Source organism: Oncorhynchus nerka, linkage group LG9a, assembly GCF_034236695.1.
Source record: "Oncorhynchus nerka isolate Pitt River linkage group LG9a, Oner_Uvic_2.0, whole genome shotgun sequence".
NCBI classification, from domain to species: Eukaryota; Metazoa; Chordata; class Actinopteri; order Salmoniformes; family Salmonidae; genus Oncorhynchus; species Oncorhynchus nerka.
Genome location: NC_088404.1, coordinates 27,334,368 through 27,353,089, shown reverse-complemented (window position 1 = coordinate 27,353,089; position 18,722 = coordinate 27,334,368). Strand labels below are relative to the sequence as shown.

General features: G+C 42.1%; 1 protein-coding gene across 2 annotated transcripts; it reads left to right on the top strand.

Annotated features, from left to right (window-relative positions):
* The first annotated feature begins 562 nt into the window (after positions 1-562).
* nedd1 (NEDD1 gamma-tubulin ring complex targeting factor) lies at positions 563-17,247 on the top strand. Of its 2 annotated transcripts, none has more exons than XM_029667808.2 (16): positions 563-859; positions 1,627-1,770; positions 1,987-2,081; positions 2,199-2,315; positions 4,136-4,276; positions 12,571-12,800; positions 13,067-13,271; positions 13,864-14,038; positions 14,189-14,314; positions 14,437-14,490; positions 14,805-14,909; positions 15,041-15,267; positions 15,556-15,721; positions 15,936-16,083; positions 16,189-16,255; positions 16,403-17,247. In XM_029667808.2, exons 2-16 carry the CDS (start codon positions 1,635-1,637, stop codon positions 16,505-16,507), a joined length of 2,097 nt encoding a protein of 698 aa, XP_029523668.2. In that variant the 5' UTR covers positions 563-859; positions 1,627-1,634; the 3' UTR covers positions 16,508-17,247. The 2 variants fall into 2 exon arrangements, with proteins under 2 accessions (XP_029523668.2, XP_029523669.2); XM_029667809.2 differs by having other exon boundaries at positions 564-859; positions 15,939-16,083.
* Positions 17,248-18,722: the final 1,475 nt, after the last annotated feature.

Below are 18,722 nucleotides of genomic sequence, written 5' to 3'. Positions count from 1 at the left end.
GCAGATTACTGAGGATTTGTATTTATTTAATCAATTTTAGAAGGCTGTAACAACAAAATGTGGAAAAAGTCAATGGGTCTGAATACTTTTCGAATGCACTATATGCTTCAGTAAGGCTGGCTTCTTGGCGTTCATAGCAATGGTTACCAACTGTATGGCAGAAATGGAACGTAAATCACAGAAAATAAATGTGATGGCAGCTGCAGAAAAGTATTTGGATATACAAGATTTTACTTCAGAAGAGTTACAGGGTGTGTTGAGTGGTGGTGTCCTGTCTTCCCAGGTGTTGGTATGGTGCAGGAGCAGATAGGGTCAAAGTAGCTGAATGGGGTAGTGGGTTTTTAAGGAGTGTATAAGGTAAGTTGGTAAGGTAATTAAAAAAATGTTTTACCTTTTCCCATTTTGTACCACAAAGTGAAATGGATTTATACTATAGTTTAGTTGGGGGTGGTAATGGTAAATAAAGGTAAAAAAAAAAGAAGATACATATTGGATGCCAACCGCTGTCAAACTCCACGGAAGAAGATGATCATGTGGCGCTCCAGGAGCAGTTCATGGGCTGTGGATAAGTGCCTTGCGCACTGGTCTGGATATGTGATTTTGCCCCCCCGTCTGACTCGGCCCTGTTTATTTTTTGTTTGTACTAAAATCAACGTATTTTCTGATTGATTTCATACAAATGTACATATTCATGTTTTTACAAACAAGTATCATTAGTCCAACGTCAAATCGCCGACTCATTTGCCTATTCCTTTTTGTACCTTATGATATGCCGTAGTTAAGGGCGCTCAAACTCTTGTCGAAGTTTTTTGTTGTTGTTGAAAATTTTAGGACAATTTCACAAGGACATCAGTTACAAGTAAGTAAACATATCGTCCTGGCATGAATGTCATGAATTGGCTAGCTTGCATCGACTAATGACGTTAGCTTGATAGTATAACCAAAGCCTTTAAACAGTATTTAGCTAGCTAGCTAACGTTACTTGGCCGCTACCTAACGTTAGTTTTGCATGCTACTCTTTCCTCACAAAAGTCGTCTCAACTAGCTAGCTAACTGTTACCTGGTATGTAACTAGTTATTTGTAGCAACTTTGTTGCACATTTTGATACTTTTGAATAGTCAACCACCAACTCGCTTGCTAACTCAGGCAAACTAACGTTAGCTGTTTAACGTTACCTTATAGCTTTGTTGGCTATTTAACTAATATTTTTCTAATGCTCTTTTTGACTAACATAAAGTTTAACGTTACATAGTACTATAACTAGCTGATAAATGCTTAGCTAGTACTTTCTCAGCGTATGGCCATTTGGTCTAGTTTTAATGTTGGTCAATAACCTAAATAGCCAGCCAGCTACAGTATATTACCTAACTACTGAAACGTTATTTGAACATTATTTTGTCTACTGCTATAACGTTAGTTAGCTAGGTCGTTATAGTTTCTGGGGGTAGCAGTTTGAAATAATTATCTTGACTTAACATGGACTTTCTCTAGATGGAGGCAGTTCTCTCTCGTTGAGTACACTCGGGTTCTTTGTCATATCAGAGAAAAGACACCCACTGCAACCTCGACTTCTTTGGCGTGTGTGTGTTGAGTGCCACCACTGACCGCTGTCCTTGTCTCTGCAGCCGTTACCATGGAGGAGGTGACGCGCCTGGTATCCTCAGGCGACTGTGTGAAGATCTGGGACTCAGCCTCCATGACAGTGTTGGAACAGTTCAACCCACACAGCGCTACACACCCTGTGGCCCAAGTGTGCTGGAGCAGCAACAGTATCCTTCTTACTAACCCTCTGGGCATGTCCCTGTACGTATAATGGCTAACTTTTTGTTTTCCTTTTGCTCTTGGTCATGGTCATATTCTAGTTGAACCGGAGTGGTGAGCAGTCCCCCACACCTTCATGTAAACTACTTATTGATTAAATAATTATGGTTGTTTTGTGCCATAAATTACTATATGTAGTTGGTTACCTTGAGTTGATTCCTCAGATCAGTATCTTGTAAGCGCCAGCAGTATAGGAGACAAGCTGGTGGTATCCAGTCTCAAGTCCTCTCCTATCCCAGTGGTGGAACTTGCAGAGGGGGTGAGTGTACAAGGCCTGACAGCCATTGCCAGTAATAAAGACACCATTTCAGTTCCGTGCTAATTCATTACCCTCACATGTTGTGAACGTGTGTCACGTTGCTATGTTTGTCCACAGAAAATGCAGACCCGCGTGAGTCTGAACTCGACGTCCCAGTACTTAGTGAGCGGGGGGCTTGATAACTCCGTCAACATCTGGGATCTGAAGGCCAAGAGGCTTCATCGTACCCTCAAGGTACCCTAAGTCTTATCAGCACCTGTGACCCTACCCATAATAACTACAGTTGAAGTCAGAAGTTTACATACACTTAGGTTGGAGTCATTAAAACTTGTTATTCTTCCACTCCACAAATTTATTGTTAACCGACTTGCCAAAACTGTAGTTTGTTAGGACATCTACTTTGTGCATGACACAAGTAATTTTCCAACCATTGTTTACAGACAGATCATTTCACTGTACCACAATTCCAGTGGGTCAGAAGTTTACATACACTAAGTTGACTGTGCCTTTAAACAGCCTGGAATATTCCAGAAAATGATGTCATGGCTTTAGAAGCTTCTGATAGGCCAATTGAAATCATTTTTAGTCAATAGGAGGTGTACCTGTGGATGTATTTCAAGGCCTACCTTCAAACTCAGTGGCTCTTTGCTTGACATCATGGGAAAATCAAAAGAAATCAGCCAAGACCTCAGAAAAAGATTGTAGACCTCCACAAGTCTGGTTCATCCTTGGGAGCAATTTCCAAATGCCTGAAGGTACCACGTTCACCTGTACAAACAATAGTATGCAAATATAAACACCATGGGACCACGCAGCCGTCATACCGCTCAGGAAAGAGACGTGTTCTGTCTCCTAGAGATGAACGTACTTTGGTGTGAAAAGTGCAGTCAATCCCAGAACAACAGCAAAGGACCTTGTGAAGAGGCTGGAGGAAACGGGTACAAAAGTATCTATATCCACAGTAAAGCGAGTCCTATATCGACATAACCTGAAAGGCCGCTCAGCAAGGAAGAAGCCACTGCTCCAAAACCGCCATAAAAAGCCTGACTACGGTTTGCAACTGCACATGGGGACAAAGATCATACTTTTTGGAGAAATGTCCTCTGGTCTGAGGAAACAAAAATATAACTGTTTGGCCATAATGACCATCGTTATGTTTGGAGGAAAAAGGGGGAGGCTTGCAAGCCGAAGAACACCATCCCAACCGTGAAGGACAGGGTGGCAGCATCATGTTTTGGGGGTGCTTTTCTGCAGGAGGGATTGCTGCACTTCACAAAATAGATGGCATCATGAGGAAGGACAATTGTGTGGATATAGTGAAGCAACATCTCAAGACATCAGTCAGCAAGTTAAAGCTTGGTCGCAAATGGGTCTTCCAAATGGACAATGACCCCAAGCATACTTCCAAAGTTGTGATCAAATGGCTTAAGGACAACAACGTCAAGGTATTGGAGTGGCCATCACAAAGCCCTGACCTCAATCCTATAGAAAATTTGTGGGCAGAACTGAAAAAGCATGTGCGAGCAAGGAGGCCTACAAACCTGTCTCAGTTACACCAGCTCTGTCAGGAGGAATGGGCCAAAATTCACCCAACTTATTGTGGGAAGCTTGTGGAAGGCTACCCTAAACGTTTGACCCAAATTAAACCATTTAAAGGCAATGCTACCGAATACTCATTGAGTGTATGTGAACTTCTGACCCACTGGGAATGTGATGAAAGAAATTAAAGCTGAAATAAATTACTCTACTATTATTCTGACATTTCACATTCTTAAAATAAAGTGGTGATCCTAACTGACCTAAGACAGGGAATTTTTACTAGGATTAAATGTATGGAATTGTGAAAAACTGAGTTTAAATGTAGTTGGCTAAGGTGTATGTAAACTTCCGACTTCAGCTGTATGTCCTAGCACTTATCTTTTGAACGAATCTCACCTGAAAACCTAGTGCTATGTGACATTGCACTTGATCTTGGGCAAAGCTTTCAGTGAAGATATCAAGACATTTTGGAGTTTCCTTTACTACCTCCTCACTTGTCTCTGCTCTCTCACCAGGACCACAATGAAGAGGTGACGTGTGTGTCCTTTAATGGCAGTGACAGCTACATCGCATCAGGTTCCACCAGTGGTGACATCATCCTGCACAGCATCACCACCAACCTGTCTAGTAAGGCCTTTGGACACGGCACCAACCAGGTGAGTGTTCTGTTCGCCTGGACACAGTTAACACTAACCATGGCCCTTTTGCTTATAAGTTAAGTCCATTTGAATTCAATCACTCTTTGACAGCATCCCTTTGGCTCCAGAGTGATGCAGTGGTCTGAGGCTAGAGGCGTCACTACAGACCCTGGTTCGATTCCAGGCTGTATCACAACTGGCTGTGATTGGGAGTCTCATAGGGCGGCGCACAATTGGCCCAGTATTGCCCGGGTTAGGGTTTGGCTGGGGTAGGCCGTCATTGTAAATAAGAATTTGTTCTTAACAGACTTGCCTAGGTAAATTTAAAAAATACTTTCCATAAATGTTTTGCCCATGGAAAAAAATGGTCATTAACTTTTTGACGCTACCAATCCCTGTAGCGGGATAAGTTCCGTCTGCAACCGCTGAATAGCATAGCGCAACAGTCAAATAATATTACTAGAAAATATTCATGAAATCACAAGTGCAATATTTTGAAACACAGTTTAGCCTTTTGTTAGTCACCCTGTCTTCTCAGATTTTGAAATTATGCTTTACAGCGAAAGCAATCCAAGCGTTTGTAAGTTTATCGATAGCCTAGCATAGCATTATGTACACTTAGCATCAGGAAGCTTGGTCACGACAACGCAGACGGAAATTCCAAATAGTCTTCATAATGTCCACAGAAACATGTCAAACGTTTTTTATAATCATTCCTCAGGTAGTTTAAAAAAAATATATTCGATAATATATCAACCGAGTGTAGCTTTTTCCCAAACAGCGGAAGGAACAATGGCCGGTTTACTCAATTGGGCACCAACTCACTCTGAGAGCCCCCAACCTCTCCACTTACGCAATGTGATCCTTCACGCTCATTTTTAAAAATAAAAGCCTGAAACTATGTCTAAAGACTGTTGACACCTTAGGGAAGCCACAGAAAAAGGAATCTGTTTGATATCCCTTTAAATGGAGGACAGGCACGCATAGGAACACAGACGTTTCAAAATAAGAGGCTCTTCCTCAGGCTTTCGCCTGCAATATCAGTTCTGTTATACCCACAGACAATATTTTTACAGTTTTGGAAACTTTAGAGTGTTTTCTATCCTAATCTGTCAATTATATGTATATTCTAGCATCTGGTCACGAGAAATAGGCCGTTTACTTTGGGAACGTTATTTTTCCAAACATAAAAATAGTGCCCTCTAGCTTCAAGAGGGTAAGTAACCTTTTGCCTAAACATTCAGGAGATAAACATGCTCAAAAGTTGACCTATTTTGCGTACCATGAGACGTCCATGTCTTCATCGCTGGAAAATATAAACTTAACCATTTATCTTTTAAAAGCTTAGTGTTGTCAAACTATTTTATTTCTTGAAAAAAAAACATTTTGAAATGAAACATTTTTGTTTTTAACGTACTTTTTAAAAATGTATTAATTTGCATATGTTGTAGCTTAAACCCTATTACACATCTCAGTTTTTTGTGTTGTACCCGCCATCGGTTGAGACATGTTCTTGAAGACCGGGTCTCAGGGTATGGTAGGGTATGCAAAATGGTTTAATGTTGAGCACCTTTGTCTCTTGAATGTTTTGGCATTCAGCTCCAAAAAGGCACTTTCTGGGTGCTTCTACAAGGGGCAAATATGAATGGAAGGTTTCATTAAAATCATCAGAAGCTGTGTTGTCAAAGTGAATTAATTCAAATGGATTTATCCTATACTTATTCAATTCTCACACAGTCTCTAGGTGGTAGGGACCAGGGTTTGTTACTGGTCATCAAATATGTGGCTGAAGGATTAAAGACAAACCATTTTGGGTGACAATTAAGGTGCATTATAGGCAGGTCTCAATGTACACTGAACAAAAATATAAACGACATGTAAAGTGTTGGTCCCATATTTCATGAGTTGAAATTGAAGATCCCATAAATTGGCTATACACACACAATGCGTTTTCCTCTCAAATGTTGTGTAGAAATTGGTTTACATCCCTGTTAGTGAGCATTTCTCCTTTGCCAAGCTAATCCATTGACCTGACGTGTGTGGCATATCAAGAAGCTGATTAAACGGCATGATCATTACACAGGTGTACCTTGTGCTGGGGGCAAAAGGCGATTCTAAAATGTACAGTTTTGTCACAACACAATGCTACAGATGTCTCAAGTTTTGAGGGAGCATGCAATTGGCATGCTGACTGCAGGAATGTCCTCCAGAACTGTTGCCTGAGAATTTAATGTTCATTTCTCTACCATAAGCAGCCTCTAACATTGTTTTAGTGAATTTGGCATGCGTCCAATTGGCCTTACAACCGCAGACCATGTGCAACCACGCCAGCCCAGGATCTCCACATCCAGCTTCTTTACCTGCAGAATTGTCTGAGCAGCCACCTGGACAGTTGATGAAATTGTGGGTTTTCACAACTGAAGAGTTGCTGCACGAACTGTCTCAGGGAAGCTCATCTGCATGCTTGTCGTCGACTTCAGGGGGCAAATGCTTACCTTCAATGGCCACTGGCACACTGGAGAAGTGTGCAGTTCACGGATGTATCCTGGTTTCAACTGTACCGGGCAGACAGCATAGCATGTATGGCGTCGTGTGGGCGAGCGATTTGCTGAACTGGGTGCCCCATGGTGGCAGTGGGGTTATGGTATGGGCAGGCATAAGCTATGGACAACTAACACAATTGCATTTTATCGATGGCAATTTGAATGAAGCGATTCCGTGAAGAGATCCTGAGGCCCATTGTCGTACCGTTCATCCATGCCATCACCTTATGTTTCAGCATGATAATTCACGTCTATGACAGTGTGTTCCAGTTCCCGACAATATCCAGCAACTTCGCACAGCCATTGAAGAGAAGTGGGACAACATTCCATAGGCCACAATCAACTCTATACGAAAGAGATGTTATGCTGCATGAGGCGCAAAAGGTGGTCACACCAGATATAGACTGATTTTCTAATCCAAGCCGCTACCTTTCTAAAAAAAATTTTTTTTTAAAGGTGTCTGACCTTTAGATGCATCTCTGTATTCCCAGTCATATGAAATCCATAGATTAGGGCATATTGAATTTATTTCAATTGTCTGATTTCCTTATATGAACTCTAAATTGTTGCGTTTTCCATAAAAAAAAATGTTCAGTGTATTTTAGCTGGTGAAACATGGGAACAACACTTTACATGTTGTGTATATATATATTTTTTAAATCAGTGTAGATTTCTCAATAATGGCTGATTGCTGAAAAAGCTTGACCATCTTGAATGGCTACGTAAAAAAATAAATATGTACGCATTAACCTCTCTAGGGTATGTGGGATGCGTCCCACCTGGCCAACATCCAGTGAGATTGCAGAGCTCTAAATTCAAATACAGAAATACTCATTATAAAAATTCAGGAAACAAAACCTATTTTACATAGGTTTAAAGATGAACTTCTTGTGAATCCAACCACTGTGTCAGATTTAAAAAGTGCTTTACTGTACGATTATTTGAGAACATAGCCCAGCAGACAAATCATTTCAAAAGGTAACCCGCCAAGCAGAAGAGTTACACAAGTCAGAAATAGAGATAAAATGAATCTCTTACCTTTGATGATCTTCATATGGTTGCACTCAGAAAACATTAATTTACTCAAATGTTCCTTTTGTTCGATAAAGTATTTTTATATCCAAAAACCTCTTGTTTTTGTTCGTGTTTTCTTCAGTAATCCACAGGCTCAAACGCAGTCAAAAGCAGGTACATTTGGGCAAATCGTGAAGGAGACATTCGTGTTCATATTCCATTTTTCTGCAAGAATATCGTCAAATCTGTATACTTGGACTTTGATTTAGCTTTCCAAGTATTAGTAGCCATATTATAAGTTTGACATTTGATGCTACATTATATGACATATATATGGTTTCCGGATACTCCCGTAAAGCTCAGCTCATTGGCCATCTAAACAAAAAAATATTTAAGAATACTCATATCTAAGGATGTAGAATGAATGTGGGGGGGGGAATAAATAATGGCAATAGGAAAAATAATAATTATATCTACAGCAATTGTTTAAGTAGACCACAACAATATCAAAGAGTTAGGATGCTTAATAAGTGGCAACAAACGGCCAACACAATGTGTACAAAACATTAAGGACACCTGCTCTATCCATGACTTTGACTGACCAGGTGAATCCAGGTCAGTCACTTGTTAAATCCACTTCGATCAGTGAAAATGAAGGTGGGGAGATTTTTAAGCCTTAAGCCCACATGGATTGTATATTTGTGCCATTGAGGGTTAATGAAGATTTAAGTGCCTTTTCAACTGGGTATGTATGGTAGGTGCTAGTCGCACCGGTTTGTGTCAAGAACTGCAACGCTGCTGGGTTTTTCACGCTCAAAAGTTTCCCGTGTGTATCAAGAATGATCCATCACCCAAAGGACGTCTTGACAGGCATTGGAGTCAACATGAGCCAGCGTCCCTATGGAACGCTTTCGACACCTTGTAGAGTCAATGCCCCAACGAATTGAGGCTTTTCTGAGTGCAAAAGGGGGGATGCAACTCAATATTATGACGGTGTTCTTAATATTTTGCATACTGAACTTTATCCCATTACTCAACAATATGAAAGCCGATCCAAGTGTTGTGACTACCATTAATGTGACGATGGCTATTCATCTAATAATTACATACCACATTCAATTATTTCGCAATTAAATTAATCATAACAATGAGTTAACTCGTATCAGAATCTCTTTTTCTTTTTTCTCGTGGTATCCAATTGTTAGTAGCTACTATCTTGTCTCATCGCTTCAACTCCCATACGGGCTCGGGAGAGACTAAGGTTGAGAGTCATGCGTCCTCTGATACACAACCCAACCAAGCCGCACTGCTTCTTAACACAGCGCGCATCCAACCCGGAAGCCAGCCGTACCAATGTGACGTAGGAAACACCATGCACCTGGCAACCTTGGTTAGCATGCATTGTGCCCAGCCCGCCACAGGAGTCGCTGGTGCGCGATGAGACAAGGATATCCCTACCGGCCAAGCCCTCCCTAACCCGGACAACGCTATGCCAATTGTGCGTCGCCCCACGGACCTCCCGGTCGCGGCCGGTTACGACAGAGCCTGGGCGCGAACCCAGAGTCTCTGGTGGCACAGCTGGCGCTGCAGTACTTATTTTCCACCATAATTTGCAAATAAATTCATTAAAAATCATACAATGTGATTTTTCTGGATTTTTTCCCCCTAATTTTGTCTGTCATAGTTGAAGTGTACCTATGATGAAAATTACAGGCCTCATCTTTTTAAGTGGGAGAACTTGCACAATTGGTGGCTGACTAAATACTTTTTTGCCCCACTGTATTAGCATCTGGGACTGAGTAGGAGGCAGTTCACTCTGGGCATGCTATTCATCCAAAAGTGAAAATGGTGCCCCTTATCCCAAAGAAGTTAAGAGTGCTCCTAATCTCAGCTCGTTACATGTATAAAAGACACCTGGTAGCCAGAAATCTTTCTGATTGAGAGGGGTCAAATACTTACTTCCCTCATTTAAAATGCAAATCAATTTATAACATTTTTGACATGCTTTTTTCTGGATTTTGTTGTTATTCTGTCTCTTACTGTTCAAATAAACCTACCATTAAAATTATAGACTGATCATTTCTTTGTCAGTGGGCAAACGTACAAAATCAGCAGGGGATCAAATACTTTTCCCCCTCACTGTATGTACAATTTTTAGGAGTCCTTTTATAAGAACTCTGGCAAAAGGGGCGTTACATCCTTTTGGGATAATGTCTGTGCTCACATGGGCGTGGTTACTGACTGGGTAAAACTTTACATGAAAGATAATTCTCATGTTGAAGGCTAAAATAACATTTCATCTTCTCACAAATAATTTAATCATAAGTTCCACAACATGTAGATCTAAATCTGGTAACTGGGACATATACATTTGTAGAGTTATCGTTATTTAGTTATACAGTCCTTAATATCACAAAACAACACATTATTTGACATGATTATTGTTTAGAGCCCCACTAACCATTTCCCACATTATTTACGTTAGAAATATTGTTTCAATGTCCAACCTTTTCATGTTATGGTTTTGGCCAAGTGTCTCTCTGTAACACTCAAATTAAATGTTCAATACTGCAGAGCCCAAAGGCAGAGTTTGAAAGGTATTTTTTCGATCCGGTTGTTAAATCATAAAACCAGGCCAACTTCATCCTTCTCCCCCTCTGCGGTAGAGAGAGGGTGCTGTAGAGCTGACCCACTAACCTGATCCTTCGGGTCCTCACAGGAGTGTTTCATTTGTCATGAATCTTCCCATAAATCTTACAGGTAGAATAAACCTCTTCAGAATGGCAGGCTCCCAAAGTTTTTTACATTTATTCTCGGTAATACCAACTACCCAACCGAAGACAGGCATTTAAAAAGGTATTCTCATCCATAAGACTTTATGGGCAAATACAACTCATAGAATGAACAGGGACATCTCCATAAGTGTGGTTTAACCTTCCAGACTTGGAATTGTATCAACTTGCCACCCAAGGCTTTTACTTGAGACCTACTGTTAAATGCACTAAAGAGGAACAATGGGTACATCTTGAAGATATACATTTTTAAAATATGGAAGGAATTTAAACTGATTCTATATGAACCAATATTGCTTCCAAAAAACCCTATTGAACAATCCTTGGATACCTTTTTCAGAATGCACCAATACATTTGCCCACATGGGAAACCAAAGGCATAGAAACCGTGAATGACTTGGTAATAGGAAATAAATACATTTCCTTGATGGGATTAAAAATAAATTTTGCACTGACCAATGTAGATATTTTCAAATACATTAAACTTATAAACAAGTTTCAATATCAAATCTTGGGAGAATCCTATGCGAGTCAGAAAAGGATATTAATTTGATGGGTAAGATATACAAAACCTTGCAGAGAGCCTAACTGACACCCACTTAGCAAAAAATATTAGCTATTGGTACCAAGACTTAAAAAGAACTGATATTCTATGGAGGGGATGTTGGAACAACAATGTATGCTTAATCCAATATAAACTACTGTATTGAGTATGCTTTTAATCTGTCTGTCTGCATATGTCAAGACATGTCATATGAGAGTGCAGTGAGATACCCGATGGGGTATATACTGGAAATCAACCAATCCTCAATCGTTAAGACAATGGAAAAATCATATGCTTCATTATCTAAATATTGAAAGAGAGTGGGTGTGGGAGAAGAACAAAATGGTGCAATTTGAGTACGGAGAATGGTGCAGGCACTGGAGATAAGGGGTTAGAACATGTATGCGTTGTATTTATTTTTTGATAGAAAACATTTTAAGAATAAGCCGCCTCTTATTTGCAGCCATGGGCGATATCTCAATAGGAGCCGATCCATCATCAGTATTGTGGAATAATTATGTTAAAGGGAAATGTTTCAACGTCATATTCATCAGCACCACCCCAACATCAACAAATGTGAATATTGTGCATTTCTATGTTTTATAGTAAGATGTTTCCAATGACATCATTGGTGTGCATTGTGATTTAGCCTACTAATTGGTTGTCATTGCAAACACTTATCTTCATCTTTTTTACTACAAAACATTAACACGCAATTTTCACGTACTTTTGTAATTACAGTATGCGGACACCCCTTGAAATTAGTGGATTCGGCTATTTCAGCCACACCTGTTGCTGACAATTGAACACAGCCATGCAATCTCCATAGACAAGCATTGGCAGTAGAATGGCCTTACTGAAGAGCTCAGTGACTTTCAATGTGATACCATCATAGGATGCCACCTTTCCAACAAGTCAGTTTGTCAAATGTCTGCCCTGCTAGAGCTGACCCAGTCAACTGAGCGAACTGCGTGGTGTTTTGGGAAACATGTTACATCTTTGGCCGTTGTAGGAAAGATGTATTGTTAAAACACTTGCAAGCCTAAGTTCTATTGGTAAGTCGGACCCAGGTCGTTAACTAGCTAATGAGGTTAGATGACTGAATAAGGTGTAAACAAATGCCCATGAGTGGTTTTGGAAAAGCCTGCGAAATTAATGAATGTATAGCCAATTCACAATAGAAAAAAAAACATTGTGCCTGTAATGTGGGTCATATCTTTTAACTCTAGGGCACTTAAAGTGCTAAAGTGAAGCCTAATCATTACAACAATTATCTGTGTTATTTTTTTAAGCTCACGGTGCTCCCAAGGTAAAATGTCAGGTCACACAGCAAAATATTTAAGAGCATATATGACTGAAATGGTCACACTTTAGAGCCCAACTCATAGGTCTAAAATAACACTGTTCCTCCCACCTCAGCCCATCCACGACCTGAAGTACTCTGTGGTGAAGCGCTCCCTGCTGGGCAGTGTGTCAGATAGTGGCTCTGTAGTCCTGTGGGATGCCAACACTCAGAAAGAGCTGCACGTATTTGATGGAGCCCACAAGGCCCCTGCCTCGGGCCTGGCCTTCTCCCCAGCCAATGACCTGCTCTTTGTCACCGTGGGCCTGGACAAGAAGATCATCTGCTACGACACCTCCAGCAAGATGTAAGAAAATGGGATTTAGTATTGACCTCACAAGTATAGAGACATACTGTATGACTGAGAGAGAGCCTGTTACCTTGGTGTTTTTGTGCAAGCTGCTTTTGTTGCAATGTTTTGGGGGTCAAACACATTCACATTTGAAGTGACCTTGTATTTTTTTCAATGATGCGGTCCTTTACTAGTAATTAGTTCTTCAACAGCGCAAAGGGACTTCGGAGCTGGGTCTTTTGCTTTAATGTAGTCTTGACATTTTGTGTGCTCTCTCGCAGTGTTCTCCGCAGCATGCGTGTGGAGTCCCCATTGACCGCCATTGACTTCACTCCAGACGGGGCAGGCCTGGTGGTGGGCTCCACCCAGGGCAGACTGTACCTGTACGACCTGCGCAACCTCAGCGCTCCCACCAAGACTGCCACCGCACACAAGACCTCCATCACCAGCCTGCGCTTCCAGAGCTCCCAGAGCAGACACCTCAAGGTAGGTTCCCCATACAGCGCCTTTTCAATTCAATCCAGTCAGGGAATTAAAAGTTCTATTCAAGATTTGAACATTTTTAAATGTTACTTTTCAATCCCGCAAATTGAATTTTCTTGAGCTGAGTTCAGAGGAAATTTTAGTTCAGGACCACTGGTGTACTGTGACAGAGACAATGATTTTGGGATGCTAATTGTCTGTACAAGGAGGCATGCCAAGACCATGTGGGTTTTCTTTGGTCTGTTGTGCATATTGTACGGAATCAACTATTTTTATCTTAATTCATGTAAAAGAGTTGAGTGTTCTACTTCACTTGATAGGAAATGTTGTCACCTTTCGTCATTACAGTAATAATTTTCCCAGAGTGATGCACTTTGCCAGTTTAGTGTGTATATCTTGACAGCATGTGCTGTAAGCTCTGTATTGTGTGGCTATGGGCTGGGCTCCTGACTAATAAAGATGCATCTAAAACCTTAAATCATGTGCTCAATAGGGACCGTATTGAAGCTCGTAGGTATTTAACTGGAATGTGTAACCTGAGATCAATTAAACCTATCCTTTTCAAGCTAACCATCTCCCATTTTTTCCCCATTAGTCCAGTAAAATGGCATCCAGCAAGTCTTCCAGCGCTCACACAAGCAAGAGGATCTCAGCCAGGCTGGGTAATACCTACTTACCAGCAGCCACCCACAGCTCCACCTCTACACCCCCCTCTAGCCTGCTTGCACCCCACACGGTAGATGGAGGGGATGGACAGGCACAGGGCACAGGTCAGACTTGCTCTAGTACCTCAAATATACTTCTGGCCAACATCCTGACCTGAAACATCACCCTATTTCCAATTCATTGTCTAGACCAGGGGTACCCTGAGCCTGGAGGTCCAGAGAGCTGGTTGTCATTGTGTGTGTGTGTGTGTGTAGGCTCCAGTGTGGAAGTGGTTTCCAGAGAGGCGGAGGGCCAGCCGGGTGCTGACCGCCTGCCCAGTCTGGACAAGTTCAGTAGCGTGGGTAGAAACAGCCTGGACATCTTCTCCCCCGTAAGAGACGGTGAGCTCCCCACTTGTCTTTGACTTAGTTTCAACTCACTGGTATTAAGTTTGGATTTGGTCATCACCCTCTCTCCTTTGTTTTCTTTTCAAACTGACAGCTTGTTGTTCTTTTGTCTTTAGATTACAAAGCCCATGGGATGGGTGGTGATGCTCCTGGTGGAATCAAAGGGAATGGTATGTGGAAAGTGCCATGCATGTCCTCTTTTACAGTTAAAGTTCTCATTGAAAGTTCATGAGGACCCTGCACAGCTAACCATGAGTAAAATATGTGCTTCTTTTTTAATTCAACTAATCAAGGGCTTAGTGAGTAGTTAAAAATGGTGTGTTAATGCTGGGATAGAACAAAAATGTGCACCACTGGTTCACCCAGGAATGGATTGAGAGAAACACTGCTGTAAACATTCAATAACGTTCACTGTCCCCTGGAGATCATCTATACTGGTGTACATGATTGAGACCACATGTGTGGCTTGTTGTATGTACCATAGGGACCAGTTTGGATATGTTCTCCAGAGAAGAAGGGCAAAACAGCACGGAGATGTTCAGCAAAGTGGGACGCAACAGTCTGGACATTTTCTCTCCAGTCAGAGAGGGTGAGATTCCATTTGTGTCCCATGACATTCAAAGTTGACATTGGTCTGCACAGCTTCACAAACCTGCAAACTTTTTCAAACTCATTAACTGTAATGTACAAGCTGACCATTGTTTCACTCATTCTTTCCAGATTACAAATCCCATGGAATGACTGCAGATGTAACAAGTGGGAAGAAAGGAAACAATCTGGACTTCCTCCCTTCCTACTCTGGTGGACCCCCACACCGCAAGACTCCACTGGGCACACCTGGAGGAGGGCGCTGTTACAGCCCCCTGTCTGTCTTCCAGACCCCTCAACCAATCGAAGAGGAGGAGGCCGAGCCTCCAGCGCAGACAGACACACGGGACTTGAAAAGGGTCAGTTTACTTTATTCAATCAGCTGTTGTACAATTTGGAATGCTGACAGACCATTTTAACCAAGAGTGTTCCATTCTGGTCCTGGGGTCTTCCCACACCTAAACAGTCAGACCTGATAAAAATATTCAAGGACTTTCATTACTTGAATCAAGTGTGATAGTGTTGGGCTGGATCAAAGATGGGTAGGGAGGCCCCAGAACCTGAAATTAGACCCCTTATTTAGTCTGTCTGTTTTTCCTGTCTAAATGTTCAAGCTGCTCTTCACCTGTTGTCTGTTCGATTGACAGTATGAGAAGGGTGGTGGTTCCAGTCTGGAGGGTGAAGGCCCCACCCCACACAGCCGACCAGCACAGCTGTTCTTCACCCCTGAACCCAACCTGAGGGCCAATGACATGCAGGCCCAACTGCGCTACAACACACCCCTCAATGGTGGTCCGCCCACTACTGCACCAGGTGAGTTTGTGGTTGTTTTTTCTGTGTGGGTAACAGCTGCAGGTAAAAATATTAATTGATGACATTATGATGTATAATAGCATGACTGTTTAAATTGTGTATGGCTACTGTGTATTTGTATGCTAGAGAGCATATGAGAGATTATCTAAGCACAACAGTACATTAAATGTGTGGTAGTACATTGATGAAATCAATGAAAAATACCCTTTGTCAGCAGGCCCTGCAGTTTCTTCAGTGGTAGCATCCTCTGTATCAGAGAGAATAGTGGAGGCTGTTGGAGCAGAGGGTGGAGGCGCTCCCCTCACATCACTGCAGATTCAGTTAATCCGCAACATGATCCACGAGACCCTGGAAGACTTCAGGTGGTTGCACTTTCTCACAGCAGATCACCCTCAGTTGTTGAACCGTCTTGCGCATCTCTGGTCGATAGTTCTGTAGATTTTTGGCTAACTCCATTTCCTCAACAGGGACGCCTGCCACCGAGACATAGTGAACCTCCAGGTGGAGATGGTCAAACAGTTCTACATTCAGCTGGTAAGTGACATGTCCCTCTGGTCCTACTCCACTGACACACGTGCCACTACACACTATTTAGAGTCCCTTGACAAAGCATTAGCTAAACCAGTCTACATTGTGGTTCCATTTCCCTAACCTACCTCTTGGTTCCTTGCTGCGTTTCAGAACGAGATCCATGGTCTGATCGAGAAGCACTCGGTCAACGACACGCTGGTGGAGGAGATCGAGAAGCTGAGGGAGGAGAACAAACGACTCCGAGCCAATTACTGAGAGGTTGACTTGGACTTACCACCTCATCACCCCTAGAAACAGTTGTCCCCTCAACTCAGACAGAATGTATTCCACAACGCATTAGGTCTCTGTGGGACAATTACTTTTTTTTGTGTCCTGGTTTAACCCCCTTCCATCTTGGAATGAATTTACTCTTCAGTGCCTTACTGGTAGTTAAAGGGTTGACCAGTATGTTCTATGCAAAGTGTGCTATCAGTCACATAAATCATCTGTGACCATGGTTATCAGTGCTGGACAATTTTAGCCCAATTCCAAACCGTTCTCTCCCCTCGCATAAAGAGAGGTCAACAAGGACAGGAAGATGCATTGCTTAAATACAGAGTATACCAAACGTTAGGAACAGCTTCCTAATATTGAGTTGCAATATTTAACAAGTCACATCAGTAAGGAATCACAGCTTTCACTTGGTCACTCTGTCATGGAGGGATGTTCTTAATGTTTTGTGTACATCTCTTCAGCATAGTATGGTTGAAGTTGATAGCATCTTTTGCTTTTACTGGCACACTGAAACAGAATGAGGGCATGCCTTTGACCAATCATGATACTGTCTTTGGACTAGGCAAGAAAATGCCATAATGGTCATCAATTTCTAATAGTAAGCAAAGTGGTGCCAAGCTCCCTCTGAAGTGTGCTTGCGCTGCCAAGTTTGCCCATCAGTTATTTGTTTCTTTTGTTATTGTTGTTTTGTGAAGAGGAATATAAATAGTAGATGTGTACAATTTTGTTAATGTAATTCATTCTAGTTTCAAGGTGACTGTTCAGTTTGCACCATGGATGGTTCTATAGAGACAGCATGTTAAAATTATTTAATTTAACAATGAAATACAGCTGCAACAATGGCAAAATAGGAATTCAGAGACAAAGTACTACGATGTAAACATCTCTCCTATATATTGATAAAAACTAACATCTGATGCTTGGCAAACACTTCATGGTCACATCAAAATAGAGATGCGCGTGTGTTAGGACTCCCAATTTTCTCTTCCCCACATAAGTCTAATTTAGGGATAGTGGATAAGGACCCTGACAGAAGTTGTGCGTAGACCTGCTGGGTCCTGGACCTCAGGCCTTTATTTCAGGTGTAGCCGGGTAGGAGACATCAGTTGTCTGAGATCAGCTCCTCTGTGAACCGACAAAGAAATTTACTTAGTTTAAATGCAAGCTACTTCATATTTCTGGAATGACATCCAATTGAAATGGACCACAGGGTCAGATTGTCTGACCCCTCACCTGGCAGCATGCATATCCACAGGCCGTAGGTTTTACCCACTGCTGTCTGCCACAGACTGAGTGTTCAATCTTCTGATCCGCTGGCATAGAGCTCCCCGTCTGGACTAAAGCGAACACAATGGACCGGCCACAAATGTCCCTTGTATGACTCTACACAAAGGAGAGAGATTGAAGTTTTTCCGAAGGTGAGACGCTTCACTTCAAAGAGATTCATATGAACATTAACTCAGCAAAAAAAGAAACATCCGTTCAGGACCCTGTCTTTCAAAGATAATTTGTAAAAATCCAAATAACTTCACTGTAAAGGGTTTAAACACTGTTTCCCATGCACCAAACAATTAATGAACATGCACATGTGGAACGGTCGTTAAGACACGAACAGCTTACAGACGGTAGGCAATTAAGGTCACAGTTATGAAAACTTAGGACACTAGAGGCCTTTCTACTGACTGAAAAACAAAAGAAAGATGCCCAGGGTCCCTGCGTGAATGTGCCTTAGGCATGCTGTAAGGAGGCATGAGGACTGCAGATGTGGCCAAGTCAATAAATTGCAATGTCCGTACTGTGAGACGCCAAAGACCAAGCTACAGGGAGACAGGACGGACAGCTGATCGTCCTCACAGTGGCAGACCACGTGTAACAACACTTGCACAGGATCGGTACATCCGAACACGACACCTGAGGGACAGGTACAGGATGCCAACAGCAACTGCCCGAGTTACATCAGGAACGCACAATCCCTCCATCAGTGCTCAGACTGTCCGCAATAGGCTGAACTGAGGGCTTGTAGGCCTGTCGAAAGGCAGGTCCTCACCAGCGAACACATTTCCTGTGGGCACAAACCCACCGTCGCTGGACCAGACAGGACTGACAAAAAGTGCTCTTTACTGACAAGTCACAGTTTTGTCTCACCAGGGGTGATGGTCGGATTTGCATTTATCGTCGAAGGAATGAGCATTACACC